Source organism: Capra hircus, chromosome 8 (assembly GCF_001704415.2).
Source record: "Capra hircus breed San Clemente chromosome 8, ASM170441v1, whole genome shotgun sequence".
In the NCBI taxonomy this organism is placed as follows: domain Eukaryota; kingdom Metazoa; phylum Chordata; class Mammalia; order Artiodactyla; family Bovidae; genus Capra; species Capra hircus.
In genome coordinates this window covers 94,834,052-94,859,958 of record NC_030815.1, presented here as the reverse complement: position 1 = coordinate 94,859,958, position 25,907 = coordinate 94,834,052, and the positions used below count along the sequence as shown (strand labels likewise).

Below are 25,907 nucleotides of genomic sequence, written 5' to 3'. Positions count from 1 at the left end.
TCCCTGCTACTTGAATATCTCAAAGTAAACATGTATTTTCAATTTTTCTATCTTTTTGCTGTTTTCCTTATTTTACATTATAATGTATCCAGAAATCAAACACTTCTGTTCAACAATTTACAGCATATCTCACAACCTCAAAAATTAGGATAAAAATAGCTTTTAACAGTTTCCTTACTAAACAGATGTCCAAATATTTGGTTGTGGGATATTATAGTAATATCATTTTCACACACACACCAGAAAATTCCTGCAATTTATCAGTCAAAAGTTTTAATGTAAATCTTACTGAACAGCTGATATGAAATCAGAAAGGAGTCCACAAAGGGGAAAAGACTAACACCCCCTAACTTCAGTTCAGTTCAGTCACTCAGTCGTGTTCAACTCTTTGAGACCCCCTGGACTGCAGCATCAGGCTTCCCTGTCCATCAACAACTCATCTCCTAACTTACACCTTTACAAATACACTTGCTTCACACATGAGATGTATACCTGCAACAGACAAGCTGCTTAAGACAGTTGCTAAGACTTCTGTTGAGAATCTTCTTTGAAAGTAGTTGTCCTTTTATGGAATTCCCTGATGTTCCAGTACTTAGGGCTGACTCGGTGCTTTCACTGCCGGAGTCTGGGTTCAATTCTTGGTTGGGGAACTAGGATCCCACAAGCCATGTGGCAAGGTCAGAAAGAAAGAATTTGTCCTTTAAAAATTTTTTTATATTAAATTTTAAAACATCAGAGTTACTAAGGTTGGAGTTCATTCACATCCAACCATGAAAGGAAAATTAGTTCAAATCTCTTCAAATTTCAAAGTTCAAATTTCATAAGCACCTATCATGTACCAGGTACCAGCTAAGCATAGAGAATGTCAGCAATGAACAAAGCATACATGGTCCCTCTCCTCATCAGCTCAGTCTAGACCAGAGGTCAGCAAACATTTTCCCCACAGAGCCACAGAACAAATATTTACACTTGCAGGCCATAAGGTCCCTGTCACACTCAACCCTGCCACTGTAACATAAGAGCAGCTATAGACATTGTATAAACGAATGAGTGTGGCTGCATCAATAAAACCTTATTTGTGGACGATGAAATTCAGTTATATAATTTTGATGAAATAATTTCGCATGCAAAGATGGTTAACTTTTTTCACCCATCTGAATATATACAGATACCATTTTTAGCATTATTAGCTTGCAAGCCATACAAAGATTTGGCACATGGGCTGTAGTTTTGCCAACTTCTGGACTAGATATTAACCATATAATTATGTATAGCTTTAAGTGTTCATAGGGAAAATATATAAGGCTGTAAGAACTTAATGAGGAGACATGGCCTAGTTTGAAGGATCAAGGAAGTCTTTTCCCAACAAGTGACTCTGAGGCTGAAACTTGAAGGATGAGTATCAGTCAGCAAGACTAGGGAGAAAAGCAAAGAGCCTCCTAGACAAGTGAAAAGCATGTGCAAAGCCCTAAGAGAAAAACAAAGTCTACTGAAGAATCTGTGAGGCTGGATTACAAAGATTAAGGAGAAGCGTGATATGAGTCGACAGTGACGCTGGAGAGAGCTAGAGACCAGCCCACACAGCACTGTTGGCTGGTTTCAGTTGATTCTGGTCTCTGTCTTAAGAGTAATCAGAAACCATTAAAGGGTTACAGGTAGGTGGGGGACACAATCCCCACACAGCTTTGGATTTTTTAAAACGATCATTAGGACTGCAGCATGCAGAAAAATTGGAAGGAAGCATGAATGAATATGGGGTGACCTAGAAGCAAAGTTCTGGCCAGAGATGACAGAAGCTTAGACTGGGGGACTTGTAGTGAAATTTAGAAGGTAAAAGAGACAAGATATGGTGACTAGATATGGAATAATGAGAAGCAGGTTTCCTACATGTCTCAGGTTCCCAGTTTCCATACCATGATATTGGTGTCATTCAGTGAACCAAAGATACTGAAAAAGATGTGTATCAGTGTCTACATACTTCGAGTTTAGTTTTGACACACTGAGTTTGAGTTCCCTACAAGACATTCTAGTGGAAGTGGTAAGTAATCAGTGGATATACAGTTTTGAAGCCAGGATAAAGTTGGTTTCAGTTCAGTAATTTAGTTTGAGAATTGTCAGCAAATGGGTTTTAACTAAAACCATAGAAGGAGATGGAATTATCACAGAAAGGGTATGGAAGAGTGGTTTTCAACCTTGGCAAAACATGAAAATCATCAGGGCAACTTTAAAACTTTTTGAGGTCCAAGTAGTACTCCTGGACCAAGGAAATTAGAATCTCTGAAAGGAGAATCCAGGAATCGTGGGTTTTTTTTTTTTTTTTTAAGCTTTCTAAGTGTTTCCAATGTGGTATCAAGATTGCAAAGATAATGGTAACTACAGAAAGATTAAGGGACTAACTGGGTTTCAGGAGTTCCCTCGTGGTCCACTGGGTTAAGACTCTGCACTTCCATTGCAAGGGGTGTAGGTTTGATTCCTGGTCTAAGATCAGGGATCTGGGAAACTAAGATTCCACATGCCTCCTGGAGAGGCCAAAATTAAAAAAAAAAGAGAGAGAGAGAGAGCGTGACTAAGTAGGTTTCTAATTTGAGTTACCTCATAATGTATCTTTCTGACCTCAGACTTCATATCTCTACATTCCAGTTTACTTCACCAGAAAAGACAGTAGTTCTAGATTATCTCTGATAGTCCTGAGAGTCCCAAAAATCTGAGTCAAAGTTATGAAACTGAAATAATTCTCCTTTCTACAGGAACGGGTTGGGGAGGAAGGAGATAGCAAAATATTGAGTTGGCCAGAAAGTTTGTTTGGGGTTTTCCATAACATTTACTAAGGGCTTCTCTGGTGGCTCAGACGGTAAAGTGTCTGCCTGCAATGCGAGAGACCCAAGTTCGATCCCTGGGTAGGGAAGATCCCCTGGAGAAGGAAATGGCAACCCACTCCAGTATTCTTGCCTGGAGAATTCTGTGGATTGAGGAGCCTGGTAGGCTACAGGCCATGGGGTCACAAAGAGTCGGACATGAAACCAATTACCAGTAGTAGCATATAATACAGAATATATTTCTATAAATAAATATCCTCCAAGCCAACAACATTTCTAAATGATAGGATTAACACATCAAATAGTATTTGGTAGTATTTGTTAAGCCTGGAAACTTTCTAACTGGACTAGTTTTGCTTATTATATCATGTTGCTCCCTATCTAGTAACTGCAGCAAGTTCAAAATGGCATGACTTGAACTTGGACATTCCTTATTTCACAATGTTATTGAGTGGACCCTTTCTAAAGATAAAATGAACTACAAATTTAAGATACAGAAAGCATATAAGTGAACACAGAAACAGAAGCAAGGGACTCAGATTCAAGACAAGGGTAAAGTTTGGATTGATCCATTAGTAGCTCTGAGACTTCAGCCAAGTCTCAACTAACATCCCAGTCTCAACTTCCTCAGCCGTAAATGGAAGTAAAGTCGACTTCAGAATTACCGGAGAAGTTGAAATGCGAAAAGGGCTGTGAAAAATAGCTATACAAAAAGTCTCATCATTTTTACATTACTTTCCAGCCAATTTTAATATTAACATTGATTTATATATTTTAAGGAATGGGTTTCCTATGCGTGGGCATCCCTGGTGGCTCAGATGGTAAAGAATCCGCCTGCAATGCCGGAGACCTGGGTTTGATCCCTGGGTTGGGAAGATCCCCTGGAGGAAGGCATGGCAACCTACTCCAGTATTCTTGCCTGGAGAATCCTCATGGACAGAGGAGTCTGGCAGGCTACAGCCCACAGGGTCGTGAAGAGTTGGCAGGACCGAGCAACTAAGCACAGCACATGCTAACAGCACAGTATTCAGAAGACAAAAATAGTCTCCACGCTACGATTCTTTGCTTCAGTTAGAACAGGTATAGTTTGTTGGGCGCATTTTACCAGAACAACTTAGTCTCCGTTGGTAATTCCCACTATTCTTCAAATTTCATTTTTAACCTCTGACTTCAAATTCCACAAAGCAGGAGACTGCGGTTATATTAAAATTCTTCTAAAGAACAGCTAACATTCTTAAAAGTTAACCAGTGTTTGTGAACCACTTGATTGTTTCTCATTTTTCATTTCATCCCAAGACAAGATATGAGAGCTGGAAAAACAGTTAAAGACAGAGCTCTCAATTTGACGACATGGGACAAGACCAGAGATAAGAACAACCTCTCCAACAGACAGATATAAGGGGCAGTTTGTTCAACGAGAAAGATTATCCTCCATCCCTCTCACAATTTCTAAGGTTAGAACCAAAGGACACAGAACTTCAGAGCACTTGCAAAATCTCCTGACTTCCAAAGCACTACTGTGAGAAATAATGATCTCGCCATTAACGACAAAGACTTTTGACAATTCGCTAAGTAATCTTTCAAAAGCCTCCTTCATTCAAACTGGTTTGTCAATGGGAAAGAACATTTCATAAATCTGAAGATTTACAAGTGAACTTTGAAGTTTAACATTACAAGAATAGAAATTATGTCAGGTTATAACAGAACAAACGAATTATGGAGAGTTGGGAATAAATTTTAAGAGTCTTAGGGAGGATTAGCGCTGTAAAAAGAAACTCAAGACTATCTCACTTTTATGTTCACTTCAAAGAGATTTTTAGGCAAAGGCTATCATGTACTGGCTTGTCTTGAGCAACTACTAGTATTAGCAAGTAACTTGCAGTGGTCACTAATAAGAAAACAAAACATAATTAAGAGTTCTATAAACATTTCTAAGAGTTCTTAAGATTCTTAGACACACGTATCTGATACAGTACAAATAATTTTGCCAATAATTTCGTCCTTAAACAATGAAATACAAGTAGGTATAGAATGTGACACTTTATCTAAATCCAAAAACAGGATAATTATTTTGAAGACAAATTATGATATTCAGACACTGCCAAGAAAATGAAAATAATACCCGAACAGACTACAAGAGATGAAACAGTTTGGAAGACAATAACTCTTTTATGAGAGTCTAAAATATAGCAAGAGACTATGAGGGAAAATAACATATTTATTTCAAAAGTGAATCCCTACTACAAAGAGGAAACACACTATATTTACAATGATAAAACCTGCCAGGACTTTAAAGTTGCTGACGATACCACTGAGAAAAGCTAAGCTGAACTGCAGATTACCACAAAGCACGTTTGTTTTGATGTGCTGTGCAGGTTATCATTAGAGTTTGCAGACAAGCTCCTTTAAGACATTTTAGCCACTGCTCCCACTAAAATATAAGCACTGAGCAGAGCACCAGTAGCAAAGAAAAAACCTGCTCAATTCTGCAAACTGACAGTCCCATTGAAAGAATAGGATGGAATGTGGGAAAGGCAAGTGAATTTTAACTTAAACAGTTCAAATTTGAACTTAGAAGAGGATGGCTTGGAGACATTAGTCAATCAGCTCATGGAAGTGAAACAGCACATGGTTCAGGGCTGGATTCATATTAAATGTTACTTGCCAGCGAAATGTTCCAATCTGTGTATCTATTTTCTGTTCATTGACTATTGCTGAGCCACTATCATGTACAAGGTATAGTAAGGCACTGCAATGAATACATACATGTGGGAAACAAAAAGAGTTCCTATATTCAAGAAGTTTACAATCCAACAGAAGGGATGAAAGAAACATTGTGCCTGAGAACATGATCCAGGCCTCTTAGAGAAGTTCATAGTGACATGGAGGCTCACGTTTAGAGACAATGTGCAGCTGCATCCCCATTTGGTGTCAACACAACACATATAGATACTGTATTATCCCAACTGATGATGTGCCTGAAAGGAGCATCAAAATACAGCAGATTGATTACATTTTACAAATAAAGAATGATGCCAAAACCTCAAATAAGGAAGAAAAATAAAATGATGACCTGCTCTTTGGCACAAAACCTGCTCCTCAATGCTCCACTAAACACTACAAGTCCCTAAAGCTGAACTTAAGGGCATGTGACAGCTGTTGATTGGTTATAGGAAACCACAGCGCAAAAAAAAAATGGACCCCTCAGGGTGCATGACATGCGTCTTGTCTGTAGAACACGGCATGAAGCAAACAGTGGCTGCAAGAAGAGGAAAAAAAAACAAGGAAAATATGTGTGACAGCATTCTGAAAAGTAAGATGTGGAGCTAGTCAAATGCAAGACCTGTTAAGTAGAGTTTGGGTCCAGCATCCATCCCTTCCAAATTTAATTGATTATAAACACGGTACAAGCCATCCATGAACTATCCAATACTTTCCTGTCTCTAAGGCATTTTATGTCCAAAAGAGGATGCACAGTAAACCAATTCTTCAGAGAAAGGCAACAGCAAAGATACCATTTTTGTCAAAATAATATTTAAGTAAATAAATATTAGACCAACAGCACCCAACTAGATTCCTCCCTCTCTCCTGAAACCTCTAACCAGTTGAAAGGCATTGTGTGATTCCACACCTTTATCTGTTAATATGAAAACTATAGACCTCTCCCTCCTAACACCACTATTTATAGTTTTTCTTTGTTATTCTAACTGAACAGTAAGGTTTAACTAAGCCAATCAGCCTATGATCCTAATAGGAAAAAAAAAAAAAAAAAAACTACGAGTAAGCAAACACCGAAAAAAGAAATGGACAAATAGGATGGATACTTAATAAAACATAGATGTCCTCCATTCATCTGCAATTCCAGTCATTTTCTGACAGATCTCAGATTTTCAGAACAAGTATGCAGGTTATTTAAAACTGAGTTATATATAGTCATTTAGCAGTAGCAAAACACTTCTGGCATTATCACAGATGCTAGATCTCTGAAGGAATTTTTTCCCCCAAACTAGCGTTTTTCTTCACCAAGAACCGACGAGCCTTTATTTCTAAAAACAAGAGCCCTTGTCTCCCCCGCAAAACAAACAAGTCAAAGACCTTAGTTAAATTCTATGCTAATGAAACTGTGAGATTACATCCCAGGCATTGTCAGAGCCTATTTTTCATACACCACCACCAGACAGTTTGATGCAGTATTCCTGATTGCTTTTTATCGTATTTGTAAATGCACTCACTAATCCACTAAATTAGGTAATGTACAAACAGGTCCTCTCAGTTATTAGCGGACAGCAGTCAAGTCCTATTACATCTGACCCTTATACAGTTGTCTAAAACATTTCTATCCAGGTTAAGGGCTCCGATCGGCAAGAGAGAGAGGCAGGTTAGCGAAATTTGGATGGGGGCAGGGTAGACGCTGGGAGAAATCTCTGCATCTCAGCCCTCAGCGACAACACTCAGCCAGTGTGCCCACAGAAAAACTAAATTCGGCACCTCTTCCTCCTGTTACACTGGCAACAAAGAGGGAGTTTCCGTAACGCTCCCGTCACCCTCCAGGTGCCCAATCTCCTTCCCAGCGCAATCCCCGCGCTCCCGCAGGGGCCTCGGTGTGCGAAGAGGCCTGGGTGTCTGAGGTCAAGGCACAAAGGGGGGATGGGTTGGGTGGCGAGCCGCTGGAATCTGGGAAACCGGGTCGTAGGAGGGCTCCGGGATCCGCTTAAACGCTTGAACCCGGACCGGGGGCAGCCGGCAGGAGAAAACGGACAGAATCTCCAATAGAGCAGAAACTGTAATAAGGTGGGAGATGGGGCGAACAGCCCAAGCTGGAGCTACTCCTCCAGCGAGCACAGATGATAGTCTGTGGATGTGGAGCGGGCGGACTCCAAGGAGGTGGGAAGCGAGGAGGCAGGCCCGGAAGACGAAGGAGGGGGGGGTGCCACCTGGGGCAGAGAGCAGGCGTCCTTCTTGCCTCTACCTGCGGGCTGGCGGGACGCGCCGCTCAGGTGTGACTAGTAGGCGGCGGCCAAGTCTGCAAGGGGCGCCCGGGGGGCCGCGCTGAGGCGCCTGCCTGTCGGCTGCCCTGGGAGCCAGCGCGGGGGCAACGGCGGGACAGGGGGAGGTGCGGGTGGAGGACGTCTCTGGAGTGCACGGTGGGTTGAAGGGTAGCTCGCGGGTCGTGGAAGGCGGCGGGAGACCGCCACGCGGCGCGGGGGAGGCATCCGGGTGGGCGGCCGGGAGGCGGGAGCCCCTCACCTGCGCGGCTGAGGAGGCGGAGCTGCAGCAGCCCATGGCGGGGCCGGAGGAGCCCGGAGGCGGCGCCGGGCGCGCAGCTACGCCCCGGAGCCCCTCGGCATGCGAGCCGGCGGGCGCCCTGGGAGGGCGCGGCCTGGCCCCGCACGACTCGGCGGCGGCGGCGGCGGCGGCGGCGGCTCGGGCGGCGGCGGGTACTCAGGAGGCGGCGCGGCTCGGGGAGGGCGCCGACCACATCCCCCGGCGGCGGCGGCAGCGGCGGCGGCTGTGGCTGCGCGGTTCCTGCTCCGCTCCTGCTACTGCAGCTGCTCCCCAGCGGAAAGGGGCGGGCGGCGGCGGCGGCGGCGCCTCCCCCTGTCCCCCGCCTCCCGCCTCCCGCGCCCAGTCCCTCTCCCGCTCCCTCTCCCGGGCCGCCGCCTCCTCAGCGCCGCGCGCGTCTCCCATCAGACTCCCCGCCCCCAGTGCAGCGCCGCGCGGGCGGTCGGGCGGCTGCGGCCGAAACTAGGCCGGGCCCTTCGGCTCGCGTCGGGGCCTGCGCGGTACCGAGCCCATTTAGCTGTGGCACCGAGGCAGAGCGCTACCTCTGCGCGAGAGGGCGCCTGAGGCTGGGGCACACGAAGGCTGGGCAGGCTCGCAGCCGAAATGGGGTCGGGTTGTTTCCGGACCGGGGAAGCACCGGCGAGGCTTGCGGAGCTGTTGGTCTGTATCCCTATCGGGCTTGCAACCCGAGGACCTTAATGGTTTCTTACCTCTCAGGTGACTGATTTTTATCCAGAAGAAAGCGTACGGAGTAACCCCATGGAGAACTACTATGTGACAGAGGACAAGGAGAAGCAAGCATCTGTTGCTACTAGCCCCATTTTGCTGATGTGGAAACTAAGCCTTGAAGGCACCAAGAGTTTGATGGAAAGCACCCAAGGTCGAAATTGTTATAAAGGGACGAAAATAAGGAAAAGGCAAAAAATTCTCCAGGTCTCTCAATTCAGAGACATATTGGATCTGAACGAAACTTTACACAGAATAGTCCACACACACACACACACACACACACACACACAAATGAGTATTAATTCATCATATTAAAACATATGTATACCGCAGGCATACTAAGTTCCAATAATTTGCAAGCACTGGGAAAAAGCGGTGAACAAAAGTGCCAAAGTTCCTGCTCTCTTAAAATTCCTTGTTGTTCCGTGAATATGCTAGGCAGTATCAGCAAGTTAAGAATAGGTGCTGTCACCATCTTCAAGAACTACAACCCCAAGAGGCTGAGAAAGTATGATATGAGAACAGTTAAAATGTGGCAGGAATAAAACTATAGATCATGCTTAACATTAAGAGAACCACTTACGAGGCACTGTTTTAAACCTTTTCTTGTTTCCTTTCATCCTGTCAAAGACTGTCTTAAAGACAGAATCAGTTAGGGGAAAAAAAAAACCAACTTATTTGCAAAGGTCCAAAGGAGACTAGAAGGCCTGACTGCCAAATGAAAGACAGCAAGTTTTAAAGATTACTCAAAAGCAAAGGGGGGCGGAAATAGTACAGAAGTAAGCCTTGGACTGCAAGGAGATCCAACTAGTCCATTCTGAAGTCCATTCTGAGCGAACTGAAACTGACTTCAGGTGCATTGAAAGGGAATCTAAGCAAAGGAAAGTCAAGATGGGAACCTAGGGACCACCAAAGGAAAGGCCAAAGAGGAATTCCCAGTTGGTGGGTTTCAATTCTCTAGGTCTGTTCAGTTCAGTTCAGTTCAGTCGCTCAGTCCTGTCCGACTCTTTGCAACCCCATGAATCGCAGCACGCCAGGCCTCCCTGTCCATCACCATCTCCCGGAGTTCACTCAGACTCACGTCCATCGAGTCTGTGATGCCATCCAGCCATCTCATCCTCGGTCGTCCCCTTCTCCTCCTGCCCCCAATCCCTCCCAGCATCAGAGTCTTTTACAATGAGTCAGCTCTTTGCATGAGGTGGCCAAAGTAATGGAGCTTCAGCTTTAGCATCATTCCTTGCAAAGAAATCCCAGGGCTGATCTCCTTCAGAATGGACTGGTTGGGTCTCCTTGCAGTCCTAGGGACTCTCAAGAGTCTTCTCCAACACCACAGTTCAACATCAATTCTTCGGCGCTCAGCCTTCTTCACAGTCCAACTCTCACATCCATACATGACCACAGGAAAGACTATAGCCTTGTCTAGACGGACCTTAGTCGGCAAAGTAATGTCTCTGCTTTTGAATATACTATCTAGGTTGGTCATAACTTTTCTTCCAAGGAGTAAGTGTCTTTTAATTTCATGGCTGCAGTCACCATCTGCAGTGATTTTGGAGCCCCCAAAAATAAAGTCTGACACTTTCTACCATTTCCCAATCTATTTCCCATGAAGTGATGGGACCAGATGTCATGATCTTAGTTTTCTGAATGTTGAGCTTTAAGCCAACTTTTTCACTCTCCTCTTTCACTTTCATCAAGAAGCTTTTTAGCTCCTCTTCACTTTCTGCCATAAGGGTGGTGTCATCTGCATATCTAAGGTTATTGATGTTTCTCCCGGCCATCTTGATTCCAGCTTGTGTTTCTTCCAGTCCAGCGTTTCTCATGATGTACTCTGTGTAGAAGTTAAATAAGCAGGGTGACAATATACAGCCTTGACGTATTCCTTTTCCTATTTGGAACCAGTCTGTTGTTCCATGTCCAGTTCTAACTGTTGCTTCCTGACCTGCATACAGATTTCTCAAGAGGCAGGTTAGGTGGTCTGGTATTCCCACCCCTTTCAGAATTTTCCACAGTTTAATGTGATCCACACAGTCAAAGGCTTTGGCATAGTCAATAAAACAGAAATAGATGTTTTTCTGGCACTCTCTTGCTTTTTCCATGATCCAGCGGATGTTGGCAATTTGATCTCTGGTTCCTCTGCCTTTTCTAAAACCAGCTTGAACATCAGGGAGTTCACGGTTCACGTATTGCTGAAGCCTGGCATGGAGAATTTTGAGCATTACTTTACTAGCATGTGAGATGAGTGCAATTGTGTGGTAGTTTGAGCATTCTTTGGCATTGCCTTTCTTTGGAATTGGAATGAAAACTGACCTTTTCCAGTCCTGTGGCCACTGCTGAGTTTTCCAAACTTGCTGGCATATTGAGTGCAGCACTTTCATAGCATCATCTTTCAGGATTTGAAACAGCTCCACTGGAATTCCATCACCTCCACTAGCTTTGTTTGTAGTGATGCTTCCTAAGGCCCACTTGACTTCACATTCCAAGATGTCTGGCTCGAGATTAGTGATCACATCATCATGATTATCTGGGTCATGAAGATCTTTTTTGTACAGTTCTTGTACAGTTCGTGTATTCTTGCCACCTCTTCTTAATATCTTCTGCTTCTGTTAGGTCCAGACCATTTCTGTCCTTTACCGAGCCCATTTTTGCATGAAATGTTCTCTTGCTATCTCTTAATTTTCTTGAAGAGATCTCTAGTCTTTCCCATTCTGTTGTTTTCCTCTATTTCTTTGCATTGATTGCTGAAGAAGGCTTTCTTATCTCTTCTTGCTATTCTTTGGAACTCTGCATTCAGATGCTTATATCTTTCCTTCTCTCCTTTGCTTTTTGCCTCTCTTCTTTTCACAGCTATTTGTAAGGCCTCCCCAGACAGCTGTTTTGCTTTTTTGCATTTCTTTTCCATGGGGATGGTCTTGATCCCTGTCTCCTGTACAATGTCACGAACCTCTGTCCATAGTTCATCAGGCACTCTATCTATCAGACCTAGGCCCTTCAATCTATTTCTCACTTCCACTGTATCATCATAAGGGATTTGATTTAGTTCATACCTGAATGGTCTAGTGGTTTTCCCTACTTTCTTCAATTTAAGTCTGAATTTGGTAATAAGGAGTTCATGATCTGAGCCACAGTCAGCTCCTGGTCTTGTTTTTATTGACTGTATAGAGCTTCTCCATCTTTGGCTGCAAAGAATATAATCAGTCTGATTTCGGTGTTGACCATCTGGTGATGTGCATGTGTAGAGTCTTCTCTTGTGTTGTTGGAAGAGGGTGTTTGCTATGACCAGTGCATTTTCTTGGCAAAACTCTATTAGCCTTTGCCCTGCTTCATTCCGCCTTCCAAGGCCAAATTTGCCTGTTACTCCAGGTGTTTCTTGACTTCCTACTTTTGCATTCCAGTCCCCTATAATGAAAAGGACATCTTTTTTGGGTGTTAGTTCTAAAAGATCTTGTAGATCTTCGTAAAACCGTTCAACTTCAGTTTCTTCAGCATTACTGGTTGGGGCATAGACTTGGATAACTGTGATATTGAATGGTTTGCCTTGGAGACGAACAGAGATCATTCTGTCATTTTTGAGACTGCATCTAAGTACTGCAGTTCAGACTCTTTTGTTGACCATGATGGCTACTCTATTTCTTAGGTCTGTTACCAGGGATGAATCATTTCTCTAAGCCTCTTTCTTCTGCTCTGTGAAAAAACAGGTGATAAGGATGATAAGGATGACCAGGAAGAGCTGTTGTCAAGACTAAACACTATATGAAAGCACCCAGTAGGACAGTAGGGGCTTCCGGGTGGTGCTAGTGGTAAAAAACCCACCTGCAATGCGGGAAACCTGGGTTCCATCCCCTGGTCAGGAAGATCCCCTGGGGAAGGGAACAGCAACCCAGTCCAGTATTCTTCCCTGGAGAATTCCATGGACAGGGGAGCCTGGTGAGCTACAGTCCATGGGGTTGCAAAGAGTTGGACACGACTGAGCGACTAATATGTCATTTTCAGTAGGACAGTAAGGACTCAGTAAATACTGCTTGAGATTATTAATTCTTCCTCTGCATTCTCCCTATATTCCCTTCCAATTTGATCAGAGGGTCAACCATTCCACTGTGAATCCTAAGGGTGTTACCAGTAACCATTAGGCCATTAAACAGAAGTGAAAAAAAAATAATACTTCAGTGGCTTGGTCCCAATTCTGATTGTGAACTCCACAATTAGATTGTAAACTCCCTGAAAACATGCTATAGCATTTTCTCCTTTGTATCTTTCTCAGCTCTCAATTGTTTGTCAATTATTCAGTGCAACCAGGAATTTTAAAAAACCTTCCCTTGAGATTTTCCCTCAAAGCATCAAAGTACATCTTGTTTTTTAACTGAGGAAGGAGGCTGAAAGTAAAATTACAGTCTTAAACAAGAAGCCATCTGTCTTACTTCTTTATAATCAAGGAAAGGGGAGTTTGTTTCTCTTAGCAGTATCAATATGGGAGCATTTCTCTCAGATTATAAAAATCTTTTTGGCTAGTGTAGTTATTCTATGTAGTAGCTAGTGCTTATTTTGTAATTAGAACTGCAGAAGCTGGTAAATACATAACAGACTCTGGCAGTGCTTCAGGGAAAAAAAAAAGTTCATTTCATATTTTTTGGAGGTGTCTTTCCTGAACAAGGATAATGGGTGAATATAATTGAAAGGGAGCACATTCCTATGTACTTGGGCTGATCTGAATTTCAGTTTTCCTTTTAAGGGTTAATGGAACTAAGAGTTCTAAGGTTCTGCTATGTGCTTTGTAAATATACCAATTATGTATATACGTACCATATATGCATATGAATGTGATGTTTTTAAGTTATACCTTGTTATTAGCATGAGAGAAACAGCTCCCCAATTGATATTCTGTACCTTCGAAGAATGAGTCTCTTTCCCTCATGCCCAAAGAAACCTCATAAAAGGAATGATTTAGAAGGGGGCAAATTACTGTTCCTTTTCATCTGCTCTCATAAGCAAGCTCACACAGCATTCAATGAAATTCAACTACATCAAATTCAGAAATTGTGAAAGGATCACTCTAGCTGGTGATTGGGGTACTGATCTTATCACCATGAGATGTCATTGAGGCAAACCACTTGGGAAGGACTCAGGTTTTCTCTTTTGAGATGAAGAGGAGTTAAAAAAAAAAAAAAAACACTTATGTAAGAACAGCATCTACACTAACCAGAATAAAATTATAAGGTCTATCAATCTTGCTGCTGCAGGGTAAAATCAGATCACCAGCTGAGCCAGCCAGAAATGCTTCCCAGTGGTCTAGTATTACATAATTGGCCGTGTGAATTTCAGTGTTTCCAGCTTCAAATGGAGGGCTTGGTGCTGGTCACTCACCTAGGGAAAACATGGAACTAATGCTCTTTCTGTATATTAATAAAGCCCAACTCATTGTTCACATGATTTCAGATTTGGGGGGATAAAAGAAATTCAGATACATCTATATGTGTGTATGACTATAACTGCTCAGAGGAGTCCTTTATTAAAAAATTTTTAATTTGTGGTATTTGGTGCTTTGGCTGTGTTATTTACATTTCAGCACACACTGTGTTCACAGTCACATCCCACCAAAAGCACGTTTCCCTCAGCAGAGCCCTCACTTCCAGATCTGTCCCACAACCTCCTCCTCGAAGCTATTCCCATGTCACCCCTGGGAAATGCTCCAAAAGTGAAAACTAATTGTAACCAAAAGGGCTGTAACTGTTCACTCATTACCAGAGAGGCAAGATCAGGTCCCTATTTGAAAAGATTGAAATGTATCCCAGCCTCCTAGTTAAACCCTGAAGTTAGAAACAAGGGGGAAAGAGCTTCCCTAAACTCAGATATGTGACAGAAAAAGAAAACATTGTTCCCAGTCAGCTCTTGGCGAGAATCATTATTCCTTAGCTTTGCAACTTTGCTCCTGCCCGCACTTGTAAGCTGATGTTTCACCAGCCTTAATTAAAAACTCTGGTTTTTATTTATTTTCACTGAGATTTCCATTACAAGATCAAACAACATTTAAGTTATCTAAAAGTACTTGCTGTGAACTTGTGTTCATAGGGGTGTGGCACTTCCCTATTATTTTTCTGAAAGTCATTTTTTAAAAATCTGCAGATATTCATTTATCCAGTTTGTTTTATTGAGTCTCTCTTATGAACTAAGTACATTTGATTAAGTATCTTGTATGCCTGGCGTGCTGCAGTCCATGGGGTCACAAAGAGTCGAACACAACTTAGCGACTGAACAAAAACGACAAAAATGCTAACTTGACTTCCAGGGATTTGATCTGTTTCTAACATAAAACTAGTGTTGGTTTTTTTAATATGTCAGTTCAGTTCAGTTCAGTCTCTCAGTCATGTCCAACTCTTCGATCCCATGAATTGCTGCACGCCAGGCCTCCCTGTCCATCACCAACTCCCGGAGTTCACTCAAACTCATGTCCATCGAGTTGGTGATGCCATCCAGCCATCTCATCCTCTGTTCTGTCGTCCCCTTCTCCTCCTGCCCCCAATCCCTCCCAGCATCAGAGTCTTTTCCAATGAGTCAACTCTTTACATGAGGTGGCCAAAGTACTGGAGTTTCAGCTTTAGCATCATTCCTTCCAAAGAACACCCAGGACTGATCTCCTTTAGAATGGACTGGTTGGATCTCCTTGCAGTCCAAGGGACTCAAGAGTCTTCTCCAACACCACAGTTCAAAACCATCAATTTTTCGGCGCTCCGCTTTCTTCACAGTCCAGCTCTCACATCCATACATAACCAATGAAAAAACCATAGCCTTGAGTAGACGGATCTTTGTTGGCAAAGTAATGTCTTTGCTTTTAATGTGCTTTCTAGGTTGGTCATAACTTTCCTTCCAAGGAGTAAGCGTCTTTTCATCTTAATATATAATCTTATTTATTTATTTTTGGCTGTGTTGGGTCTTCATTGCTGCGTGGGCTTTTTCTCTAGTTGTGGAGAGTTGGGGGTATTCCCTAGTTGTGGTGCACAGGCTTTTCATTGAGATGGCTTCTCTTGTTGTGGAGCACAGGCTCTAGACCACAGGCTCAATAGTTGTGGTTGCTCCGAGACATGTGTACCCTGCACTGGTCGGTGGACTCTTCATCACTGAACTGCCCCTGGAGCCCAGTGTTGGCTTTTATTTTGGGGTGGTGGGTGAGGAAGAAGGGGAAGGAAGGCAGGATTATGAATATTCATTTGAGAAGGAAAGAGGCAATTTGTAAAATAGGGAAATCCATTTATTTCATAATGTAGTTCTTGAGCCATTATAATGATCAGATACTAGCTAGATGCCAAAGATTCAAAGATGAATGAAGGACATTGCTTGCCCTTAAGTCGTTTATATTTTAGTGAAGTGGAAAGACATTAAAGCCAAGATTTTGAGTATGTTATGTTTAAATGTAATAAGAACAATGAGTCCATATGCTGTATAAACTCAGAAGCACAGAGATGAATTTATTTTGCTTCCTAAAAAAATTATTCCATTACAATTCTTCCCCTGTACCCCCTTTTATTATTAACTCCACTAGACATGTTCCCACTGTGTACTGAAAGCCTAGAAAACAGCTTGGTACCCAAGAATGTGTCATAAACATCTCTTCAATGAATGAATGAATTTTTTCAGTATGAGTTCCTGGAAATTTAGATTTGTAAATTAAATGCTTAGAATATCTCAAAGAAAAGGTTATCTGAAATATTAAACAATCATTTTTTTATTTTTTGGCTTTTTCTCTTATGAAACAACAGAATAAAAACTACTTATATAAAACTGTAAGTATTTCTTTGGAAGACACCATGGCTAGCTAGCTAGCTAAATTGTTTCAGTCATGTCTGACTCTTTGTGATCCCATGGACTGGAGCCCTCCAGGCTCCTCTGTCCATGGGAATCTCCAGGCAAGAATACTGGAGTGGGTTGCCATGCCCTCTGGGATCTTCCTGACCCAGGAATCAAACCCGAGTCTCCTAAGTCTCCCTGTATTTACAGGAGGGTTCTTTACCACTAGCACCATCTAGGAAGTCCAGAAGGCATCATAGCCTTAGTAAAAGAGATCAACCACATAACCCTTTTAAAACACCTTGATACAAAATGTTACATTAATAAACACAACCAATAAATAGATTAGTAGTACTTGCAAAGTGATTTGTGAAAGTTCTCCTGCTATGATCTGAATGTCTCCCAAAGTTCATGTGTTGAAATCCTAATGCCAAAGATGACAGTTTTAGGAGATATAGGCCTTTGGGATGTGCTTAAGTCAGGAGGATGGAGCCCTCATGAATGGAATTAATGTTTTGTAAAAGATATTCCAGAAAGCTCCCTAACCCTTCCACTATGTAAGGACACAAGAAATTGTGATCTGCAACCCAGAAGAGTACCTTCACCAAAACCTTGATGTGCTGACATCTAGATTTTGTACTTGCAAACTCCACAGCTGTGAGAAACAAATTTCTGTTTCTCACAGAAATCGCTTATAAGCGATCCCAGTGTATGGTATTTTGTTATAGCAGCTTGTATCCATAATACTAAAAAAACTCCTACTTAAAAAAAAAAAAACAAAACAGAAAAATGGGCAAAGGGCATAGCAGACAAAATCCACAGTGAAAGAAATACGGGGACTAATAAAATGTGAAATGCTGCTCAACTTCACTAATAATAAAACTGTAAGTTAAAAAAATTAGGAGCCATTATTCCTCACCTAAAACGCCAGCAAAGATTTAAAAGCTTGATAATATCCAGTGTCAGGGAAAGTCACAATCCTCTCATATACTATTGATAGGAATATAGTTAACTCTTTCTGAAGAGGAATTTAAGAATTTATATCAAAGCTAAAAAGGGTGTATTTTTTTTTTAACCTCAGCAATTCTTCTCCCAGGAATGTATGTAACAGAAGCAGAGTCTTGTTTTTAATAAGGAAAATTTTGGGAAAACCTACATTTCTGTAAGTCTTTCCTGGTGGCTCAGCTGGTAAAGAATCTGCCTGCAATGAGGGGGACTTGTGTTCAATCCCTGGGTCGGGAAGAATCCCATGGAGAAGGAAATAGTAACGCACTCCAGTATTCTTGCCTGGAGAATTCCATGGAGAGAGGAGCCTGGTGGGCTACAGTCCATGGGGTCTATAAAGAGAATATTGATTAAGCAATTGGGTAAATAATAGGAAATACTATATAGCTATTAAAAAGTATGTGATAGATTAGTATTTACTGACAGAAAGATAACTAAAAAAAACCATCAACTGAAAAAGCAATTTATAAAACAGTATTGTGATGGAATTCTATTTATGTGAAGTGTGTGTGTGTGTGTTTGCAGAAGAGGTTGTGAGGAATATGTATGACTCTGTTAAGCAGTTACCTTTGGAGAGGGGATGGAGGTAAACTGGAGTGAAACAGAGCAAGACAGAAGGGAGAGAGTTTCTTGATTATTGATCCCTGTATTGTTTGTAGTTTTGACAAAAGCAAGTATTGTTTTTTTAAAGTATATTAAAATATTTTAATAAAATAATTGCAAGAGGACAGGGTCCTCCCAAATGACCTATCAATGTTGGAGAAACAGATCACTATTAAGCAATGTTTGTAAAATGTTTTAAGCTGGTCCTTGAACAGCAGTTAGGTTCAAGGTCACAAAAGGACTTAAGCAAAAATGCAGGTTTAGAATTGAGTAAGATCTGGGAATTCCCTGGCAGTCCAGTGCTTAGGACTCCGAGCTCTCCCTGCCAAGGCCCCAGGTTGGATCTCTGGTCAGGGAACTAAAATCCCACAAGCCTCATGGCATGGCCACACACACACAAAAAGAAATGAGTACGATTTGTTGGCTGTTCTTATTATCCATTAATGTATCACAAACCAAACTAAAACTTGGTGATTTAAAACAGCAACAACTATTCATGATCATCTGTCATAGTTCTGGGGACTCAGTAAGCTCGGCTAGGCAATTCTCACAGAAGGACAAACAGACAGTGGATGGGTCAGGAGTCATTTCAAAGTCTTCTCCCTTGCATGTCTGGTGTACTTGAGGCTGGCTATTGGCTGTTGGCCAGAACTTACTGCATGACCCAGGTTTCCTTGCAGCATGTGGCTGGGTTCCAAGAGTGAGCATCCCAAGAGGACCAGGCTGACACTGCATTATCTTTTATAACCTAGCCTCAGACAGCAGATAGCATGCCTTTTGCTGTAGTCATAGGCCCATCCAGATTCAAGGGAAGAAACCGTAGATATGACCACCATCCCACCTTCAACTGAAATATCAAAGTCACATTGTGAGAGGAGTGTGCAGGATGGGAGGTATTGTCGTGAGCTCTCCAATTTGCTACATACAGTTCCCAACACTCTCTCAAGTTTTTCTGACAGGAGCCAGCTTCTCCCATCTGCATTATCCAATGGCATCCATAAGCCCTGGAGTTTGTACCTCCTACAGGCAAAAGGAGCAGGAAATTTGGAACAAATAGGTAGTAAAAGGAGCTTTTCACTTTAAAAAGATCACTGTGATGATATCCTACAAGGAGGTCTAGAGGAAGGAGAGATTAAATAATAAAAACAGTAGGTGCTGAAGCTCTTGCCCCTACTCATCAACTCCCCTGCTCAATTCAGCAAAATGATGCCTAAGTATGATTGACAGGAGTCCTCCATACTCTTAGCAAAGCATTCAGCCTTCAGGATGCTCTCAATGGGTCTCAATTCTTACAGAATCAGGTACTCCTATGCCTGGCAGGAAATTACTGGACCATGGAAAGTAATTGAACTTTGTGAGAATACCAAGGTACCACTTCGGGGATACTGATATTTCTCCCACTGAGCAAAGGACATAGACTACCTGGGAGTGAAGCCTGACATGACCACCAACTTGCTCACTTCCCAAGCATTCCAATAGTTTGTCTTCTAGTGTGGCGCTGCAGAGCAAAACGAAGGGGAAGGGGAGGAGGGTGAGATCTGGCTGGACTAGCAACTGGAAGCTTAGCTACCGTCATTCCCAGCTTCCCTCAAGTCCTCTTAAGAGATTTGTTTCGGGCTATGAAAATTGTAGCATCAGACTGGTTTTTAACGTTTTCTTTTTCTCCAACTATTATTATTTTATTGGAAAAACTGTCAAAATCCACCTGTTGTTTTTCTCAGAGCTCCTTTCTTCCTTTCTCATTGGCATTAGACAGAGTCATTTCCCCTAATACTATGTAATTTAGAAGAGGCTGTGTCAATTGCATAAAATATTTCTAATCTCCATAATTAAGATGCTGCTGGTCTGACAGCTTTGCTCTCTTACTCCCCCTCAGCTAGTTGCAAGGATGTAGAAAGACATTTAAAGGGAGTACTAAAGCAAAAATGACATGCTGTTCTCCTTAAGAAGGGCCGTCTCACAACTATCCCACTCTCCCCAGGCTCCCTCCTGAAGAGTTTCATTTAATACTTCTTCATAAGTAGAAAAGAGAGACTCTGCCAAGGTCCTTCAGACTGTCTCTCCATTCCCAGAAAATGTATGCCGTGTGCTCAGTTTGACTCCAGAGAAAATCCACATTGCACCTCCTTAAGACCTGCTCCTGAAGCCAACATCTCAGCACAGCATTTGACAACAGAATGCATGTGTGCATGTTAAGTTGCTTCAGTTGTGTCTGACTCTTTGTGACCCTATGTACCATAGCCCCCCAGGTTCCTCTGTCCGTGGAATTCTCCAGGCGAGAATACTGGAGTGGGTTGCCATGTCCTCCTCCAGGGAATCTTCCTGACCCAGGGATCAAATCCACGTCTCTTATATCACCTGCACTGGTAGGAAATCCCAGGGTTGATCTCCTTTAGAATGGACTGGTTGGATCTCCTTGCAGTCCAAGGGACTCTCTACCACTAGTGCCACCTGGGAAGCCCTTGACAACAGAATAGTCACTAATTAATTTGGGTCAGACAATTGAAGACCAAATTCCGAAATCAGAGAGAAATTTAGATGTGAGAAATAGCAGGAAACTTTGAAGATCATGCAGTCTATTTTCCTCTACTTCTGGAAAAAACAGAAGACCATGATTCACCCAGATTGCCACACATTCCATGTGTCCTTCTGACCCTTGCTAGTTGACAATGTTTTCAGGTGTAGCCTATAGAAGTCTCATATCATCCTCACAATATTGCTATTAAGTCAAAATCACTATCACTATTTTAGAGTTTAGGAACATGAGGTGTGAAAAAGTAGTCTTACTAGACTGGGTTATGCTGCTACAATAAATTTACTCTCAAATCTAAGCGATTTCATAGAATAGAGGTTTATTTCCCCTTCATGGTCTGGATGGCACAACAGTTGGTCTGGATGGAGAGAGATAAGTAGTAATGTCTATTCCATACAGTCATTCAGGTCCCTGTGTTTATGAAGGCTCCATTATAACTGCAACCTGTGCAACTTGAAGTCTTCCAGTCTCTCAGAGATAAGAAAGAATTGGATAATTACCTGTGGATGTTTCACTGCTTCTGCCAGAAATGGCATACAGTACTTTGGGTGCATTTCATTCAGTTCAGTTCAGTTCAGTCGCTCAGTTGCCTCCAACTCTTTGTCACCCCATGAATCGCAGCACGCCAGGCCTCCCTGTCCATCACCAACTCCCAGAGTTCACCCAGACTCACGTGCATCGAGTCCGTGATGCCATCCAGCCATCTCATCCTCGGTCGTCCCCTTCTTCTCCTGCCCCCAATCCCTCCCAGCATCAGAGTCTTTTCCAATGAGTCAACTCTTCACATGAGGTGGCCAAAGTACTGGAGTTCCAGCTTTAGCATCATTCCTTGCAAAGAAATCCCAGGGCTGATCTCCTTCAGAATGGACTGGTTGGATCTCCTTGCAGTCCAAGGGACTCTCAAGAGTCTTCTCCAACACCACAGTTCAAAAGCATCAATTCTTCGGTGCTCAGACTTCTTCACAGTCCAACTCTCACATCATACACGACTACTGGAAAAACCATGGCCTTGACTAGACGGACCTTAGTCGGCAAAGTAATGTCTCTGCATTTCATTAACTAGCACTAATTATACATCTCACATGAGGGTAAGAGGGAGGAACTGCAAGAGAAGAGGAATATTTGGTAAGCATGACGGTCACTGCTTTATAAGGTAATGATTTGCCCACCATCCCACAGCTATTAGGTGGCAGGATTGTCATCAAGATCTAAGCTGACTCCAGAAGCTATGTTCTTACCCATTGTATTTTCTTCTACATCACTTCATAATGCCATTTTGGGGACAGAAGTGGCTATTTTGTAGGAAACCTCTGTAGCATAGTGGAAAGATGCCTGGACTTAGATAGGTGGGCTTGCATAAGCATTTTGCCACTTCCTAGTTGTGAGGTCTTGGGCAAGTCCCTTAGTCTCTCTGCTAAGAGCGGTTTTACCATCTCTAAATTAGAAGTGAATAAAACCCATTAATCATTGTTACAGGCATGAGAACCTCCATGACCTGTAACATGCTCTCAATGAGTGGTTTTCCTGTCCCTCTTTCTGTTATGCAAGTGCTTTCCTAGGATGTAAGTCCTTCTATAGTAAGAGCTTTGGCTAATAGTTGTAGTTGAAATTTCGCCAAGGAAAGACTCCAGTAACCTGATCTAAAACACTTCCAGCATTAAAGTTCTGATTCTATTACCAGTCTTTTTCCTGACATCAGCAATTTCCTTCATGTGTTGCCAAGCACAACTCATTCATGACTTCAGGTAAAAGGAAAGGATAATGTCACAGTAAAATTAAAAGTTGTGGCTTGAGAGCAGTTTCACATTTAAAAACAGTGGAAATGTTGGAGCCTCTCTAGGAAGTAAATGTCAAAGTGTATTAATGTAGAGTGAGCACCAATGCCTTCAGGTATTAACCTATTGAGAAAGCCCATTTGGTTATCATTGTAGTTTCTCTTAAACTCTGAAAATTGGTCTTTTATATTCTTTTAATGTTATTTAGAAAAAAGAATTAAATGTCTATTAAAGCAGCCAGGTATTAGAAAAAATGTGTTTTTAGAAATCTACTGGGCCATTTTCTCTTGGGAAAGAAAAGTATAATGTTTCTTACGGGAAGGTGCATTGACTCTTTCAGGCCCCTGGGTGATTGTTTAGGTGAGTATTGGTAGAGATAATTGATAACTTTTGGTTCCAAGGCTCATGGCAAAAGTAATGAACTTCCCAAAGCGAGTTTCTTTCTCAAAAGGAGCCTGAAGCATAACAACTCTTATTTCTTACTTTCCCTTTCTTGTTAGCAACTCAAACATCCTGACATGCTGGTGGCGATCTTGGGCTCGGGAGTCAAGACAAATGTGGATTTGATAACCAGCTCAGCAAATTACTAGCTGTGGGGCCTTGTGCAAGTCACACACGCTTTCTGAGAGCCCCCGTCCTTATCTGTGACATTGCATTGTGATTATTAAATGAAGGAAATCTAACTTTGCAAGGTGACAGTGGTGTACTGGCATGATTGACACCTGCGACAGATCATTTTTAATTCACTCCTGTAGCTGCAAAAATTATCAGTGATAATCATTTTACTTAATTTACTCTAGTTTCAAAACAATTAACAGTTAAAAAAATAAATTTAGTTAAAATGTATGTTTTGTATGAACTAATATACACACTTACTAAACGAGGTATTACACTTTGTGGTTCACCATTTTTAAGTTTTTAATTAAAAAATCAAATTGTCATGTAGAATCATTGTTTTGTTTCCAGTTTTGTTTCTTTGTCTTTAGAGACAGTGTGTATCATTGTTTATTCATATCTACAGTTTAAATGTAGGGATATGTTGTACTACAGGGCTTGGAGATATGAACAGTGCCCTAAAGGAGCCTGAACAACTCCCATCTATTATGACCTTACTGTCAAAGCAAATTCATGAAGCTGTGTCCACATGTGTCAGGGTGGCCTATGTAATTGGGCGTTCTCTGGGTTAACTTCTGGATTAACTTCCATGTAGAATACAATGTGTATTAAGAGGTAATTTGAAGTTTACATACACGCACACAGACACATACAGATATTATATAATAAATATCATGTACACATATTATGGGGCTTCTCAGGTGTCACTAGTGGTAAAGAACCCACCTGCCAATGCAGGAGACGTAAGAGACATATGTTCGATCTCTGAGTTGGGAAGATCCCCTGGAAGAGGGCCTGGCAACCCACTTCAGTATTCTTACCTGAAGAATCCCATGGACAGAGGAGCCTGGAGGGCTATGGTCCATAGGGTTGCCAAGAGTTGTACACAACTGAAGAACTTAGCATGCACACACACGTATTATATTACATACACGTATGTACATATTAATATTATATGATGTATATATGTATTATTACAACTCAGCAGTTTGGAAGATAGACCAAAGATGCTGTAGTGAAAAGCATTTTATCATTAACATTGTTCAAAATTGTGAGCACATGGTGATAATAAAAAGCAGACAAACTAGACTTGAGTGGTTTTAAAAATTCTCTCCAGATAATGCATGCTCTATTGTCGCACCCGGGTCAGACACACCCCTTGTCCCTCCTTTGGCACACCACTGCGACTTCCTGGCATATACTTAGCATGCAAGTCTTCTGAAACCAGAAAGATTTCTAAGGTCTTACTTTTGTGCTGCAGAGAAAGAAAAACAAAGACATGAAAATACAACTTAAAGATGTAGTATTATGTTTTTGTAAAGAGTAATGTTTTTCTGTAAAAACAGCAATAGATGCTTTTTAATTTAGAAATATACGAAAGTATTTTTTTAAGAACTCAAAAAGCAATAAGAGCCCCTGTAGTCACGTTATCCAACAACAATAATAACAATCATTAATTGATCCCAGGAGCTGTACATTCACTCCATTATTTTAATCCTCACTGTGAATTTAGGCAGTAGCTTCATTTTTAACTTTTTTTGTTGTCTTTTCAAGTCTTTCTATTTCTTCTTTTCTTTTACAGAAGCAATAACTGAGACCTAAAGAAGTTATATGAGGAGACCAAGGTTATAAGCTCGAGCTCATTATTAGCAAAACTGGGATTCAATACAGATGTTTGACTAAAAGCCCAATCTCTTAACAACTCTGCTATTTTATACCTTTTTAACCTTTCTTCTAGAGATTCATTCTAGGAAATAAAACTGTTTCAAAGGCTTATGAGTGAGAGCATTTATCAGAGTGATAGCTGTAAAAACACATATTTATGTAGATGGGAGAAAGATGAGAAGGAAGCAATAATGAATCACCAGTGGTTAATCCCCCATTACTGAACTATTGGTGTTCATTCCATTGTACATATATTTCCATATTTTCTGAAATTTCTATAATAAAAAAGTGTAACCTACAAAAAGTTGGAAAAAATGTGCTGGTAAATTTTTGGTGAATCTTCAACTCATCAATCACTGAATCCTGATCTTTCACACCAAAGTTTGATTAAAATGTTCTGTACAGCTCACACTTTCCAGCAACGTCTGGACTATGCTGGAATTAAATGCCACTTTGTTGTCTTCTCTCATATCTCCTTTAACCCTCAGCTGTTAGTGACTTTTCTTCTACCAATTCTTTATTGCTCCTAACCTTCCCAGAGAGATGGCATTCATTTACTACTTTGACTGCTTTTTTAAAAGACACCCAATTCCTTTCTCTCATTAGGAAATTAAAGAAAGAAATATTTACACAACTTAACTTTCTCCAAACAGATGGAATTTTCTTTTTTTAACCATCTTTTAAAAATTTCTTCCTCATGGCTAAGTTTTCTCTAGAAATTTTGGACATGGTTAGCAGTTTTCACTACAAGCATAAGCTTCCTGGATATCCAGGCATAATTTGTTAGCTGTGGGACCTTAGCATGTTTTTTTCACTTTGGACTCATTTTTCTCATATATAAATTGAAGACACATATGTATCAATAACCTCAGATATGCAGATGACACCACCCTTATGGCAGAAAGTGAAGAGGAGCTAAAAAGCCTCTTGATGAAAGTGAAAGAGGAGAGTGAAAAAGTTGGCCTAAAGCTCAACATTCAGAAAATGAAGATCATGGCATCCAGTCCCATCACTCCATGGGAAATAGATGGGGAAACAGTGGAAACAGTGTCAGACTTTATTTTTCTGGGCTCCAAAATCACTGCAGATGGTGACTGCAGCCATGAA

The 25,907-nt window shown here is 41.6% G+C and overlaps 1 protein-coding gene across 3 annotated transcripts in view; it reads right to left on the bottom strand.

Moving 5' to 3' along the window:
- The window catches only part of SLC44A1 (solute carrier family 44 member 1), a 215,181-nt gene extending 206,759 nt beyond the window's left edge, over positions 1 to 8,422 (bottom strand). The window contains exon 1 of one of the 3 annotated variants that reach the window (XM_018052546.1): positions 8,064 to 8,422. In XM_018052546.1, the coding sequence (XP_017908035.1) occupies positions 8,064 to 8,099 (36 nt within the window). In that variant the 5' untranslated portion in view covers positions 8,100 to 8,422. The remainder of the gene's footprint in view (positions 1 to 8,063) is intronic. The other 2 variants (XM_018052545.1, XM_018052547.1) reach the window with 2 other exon arrangements.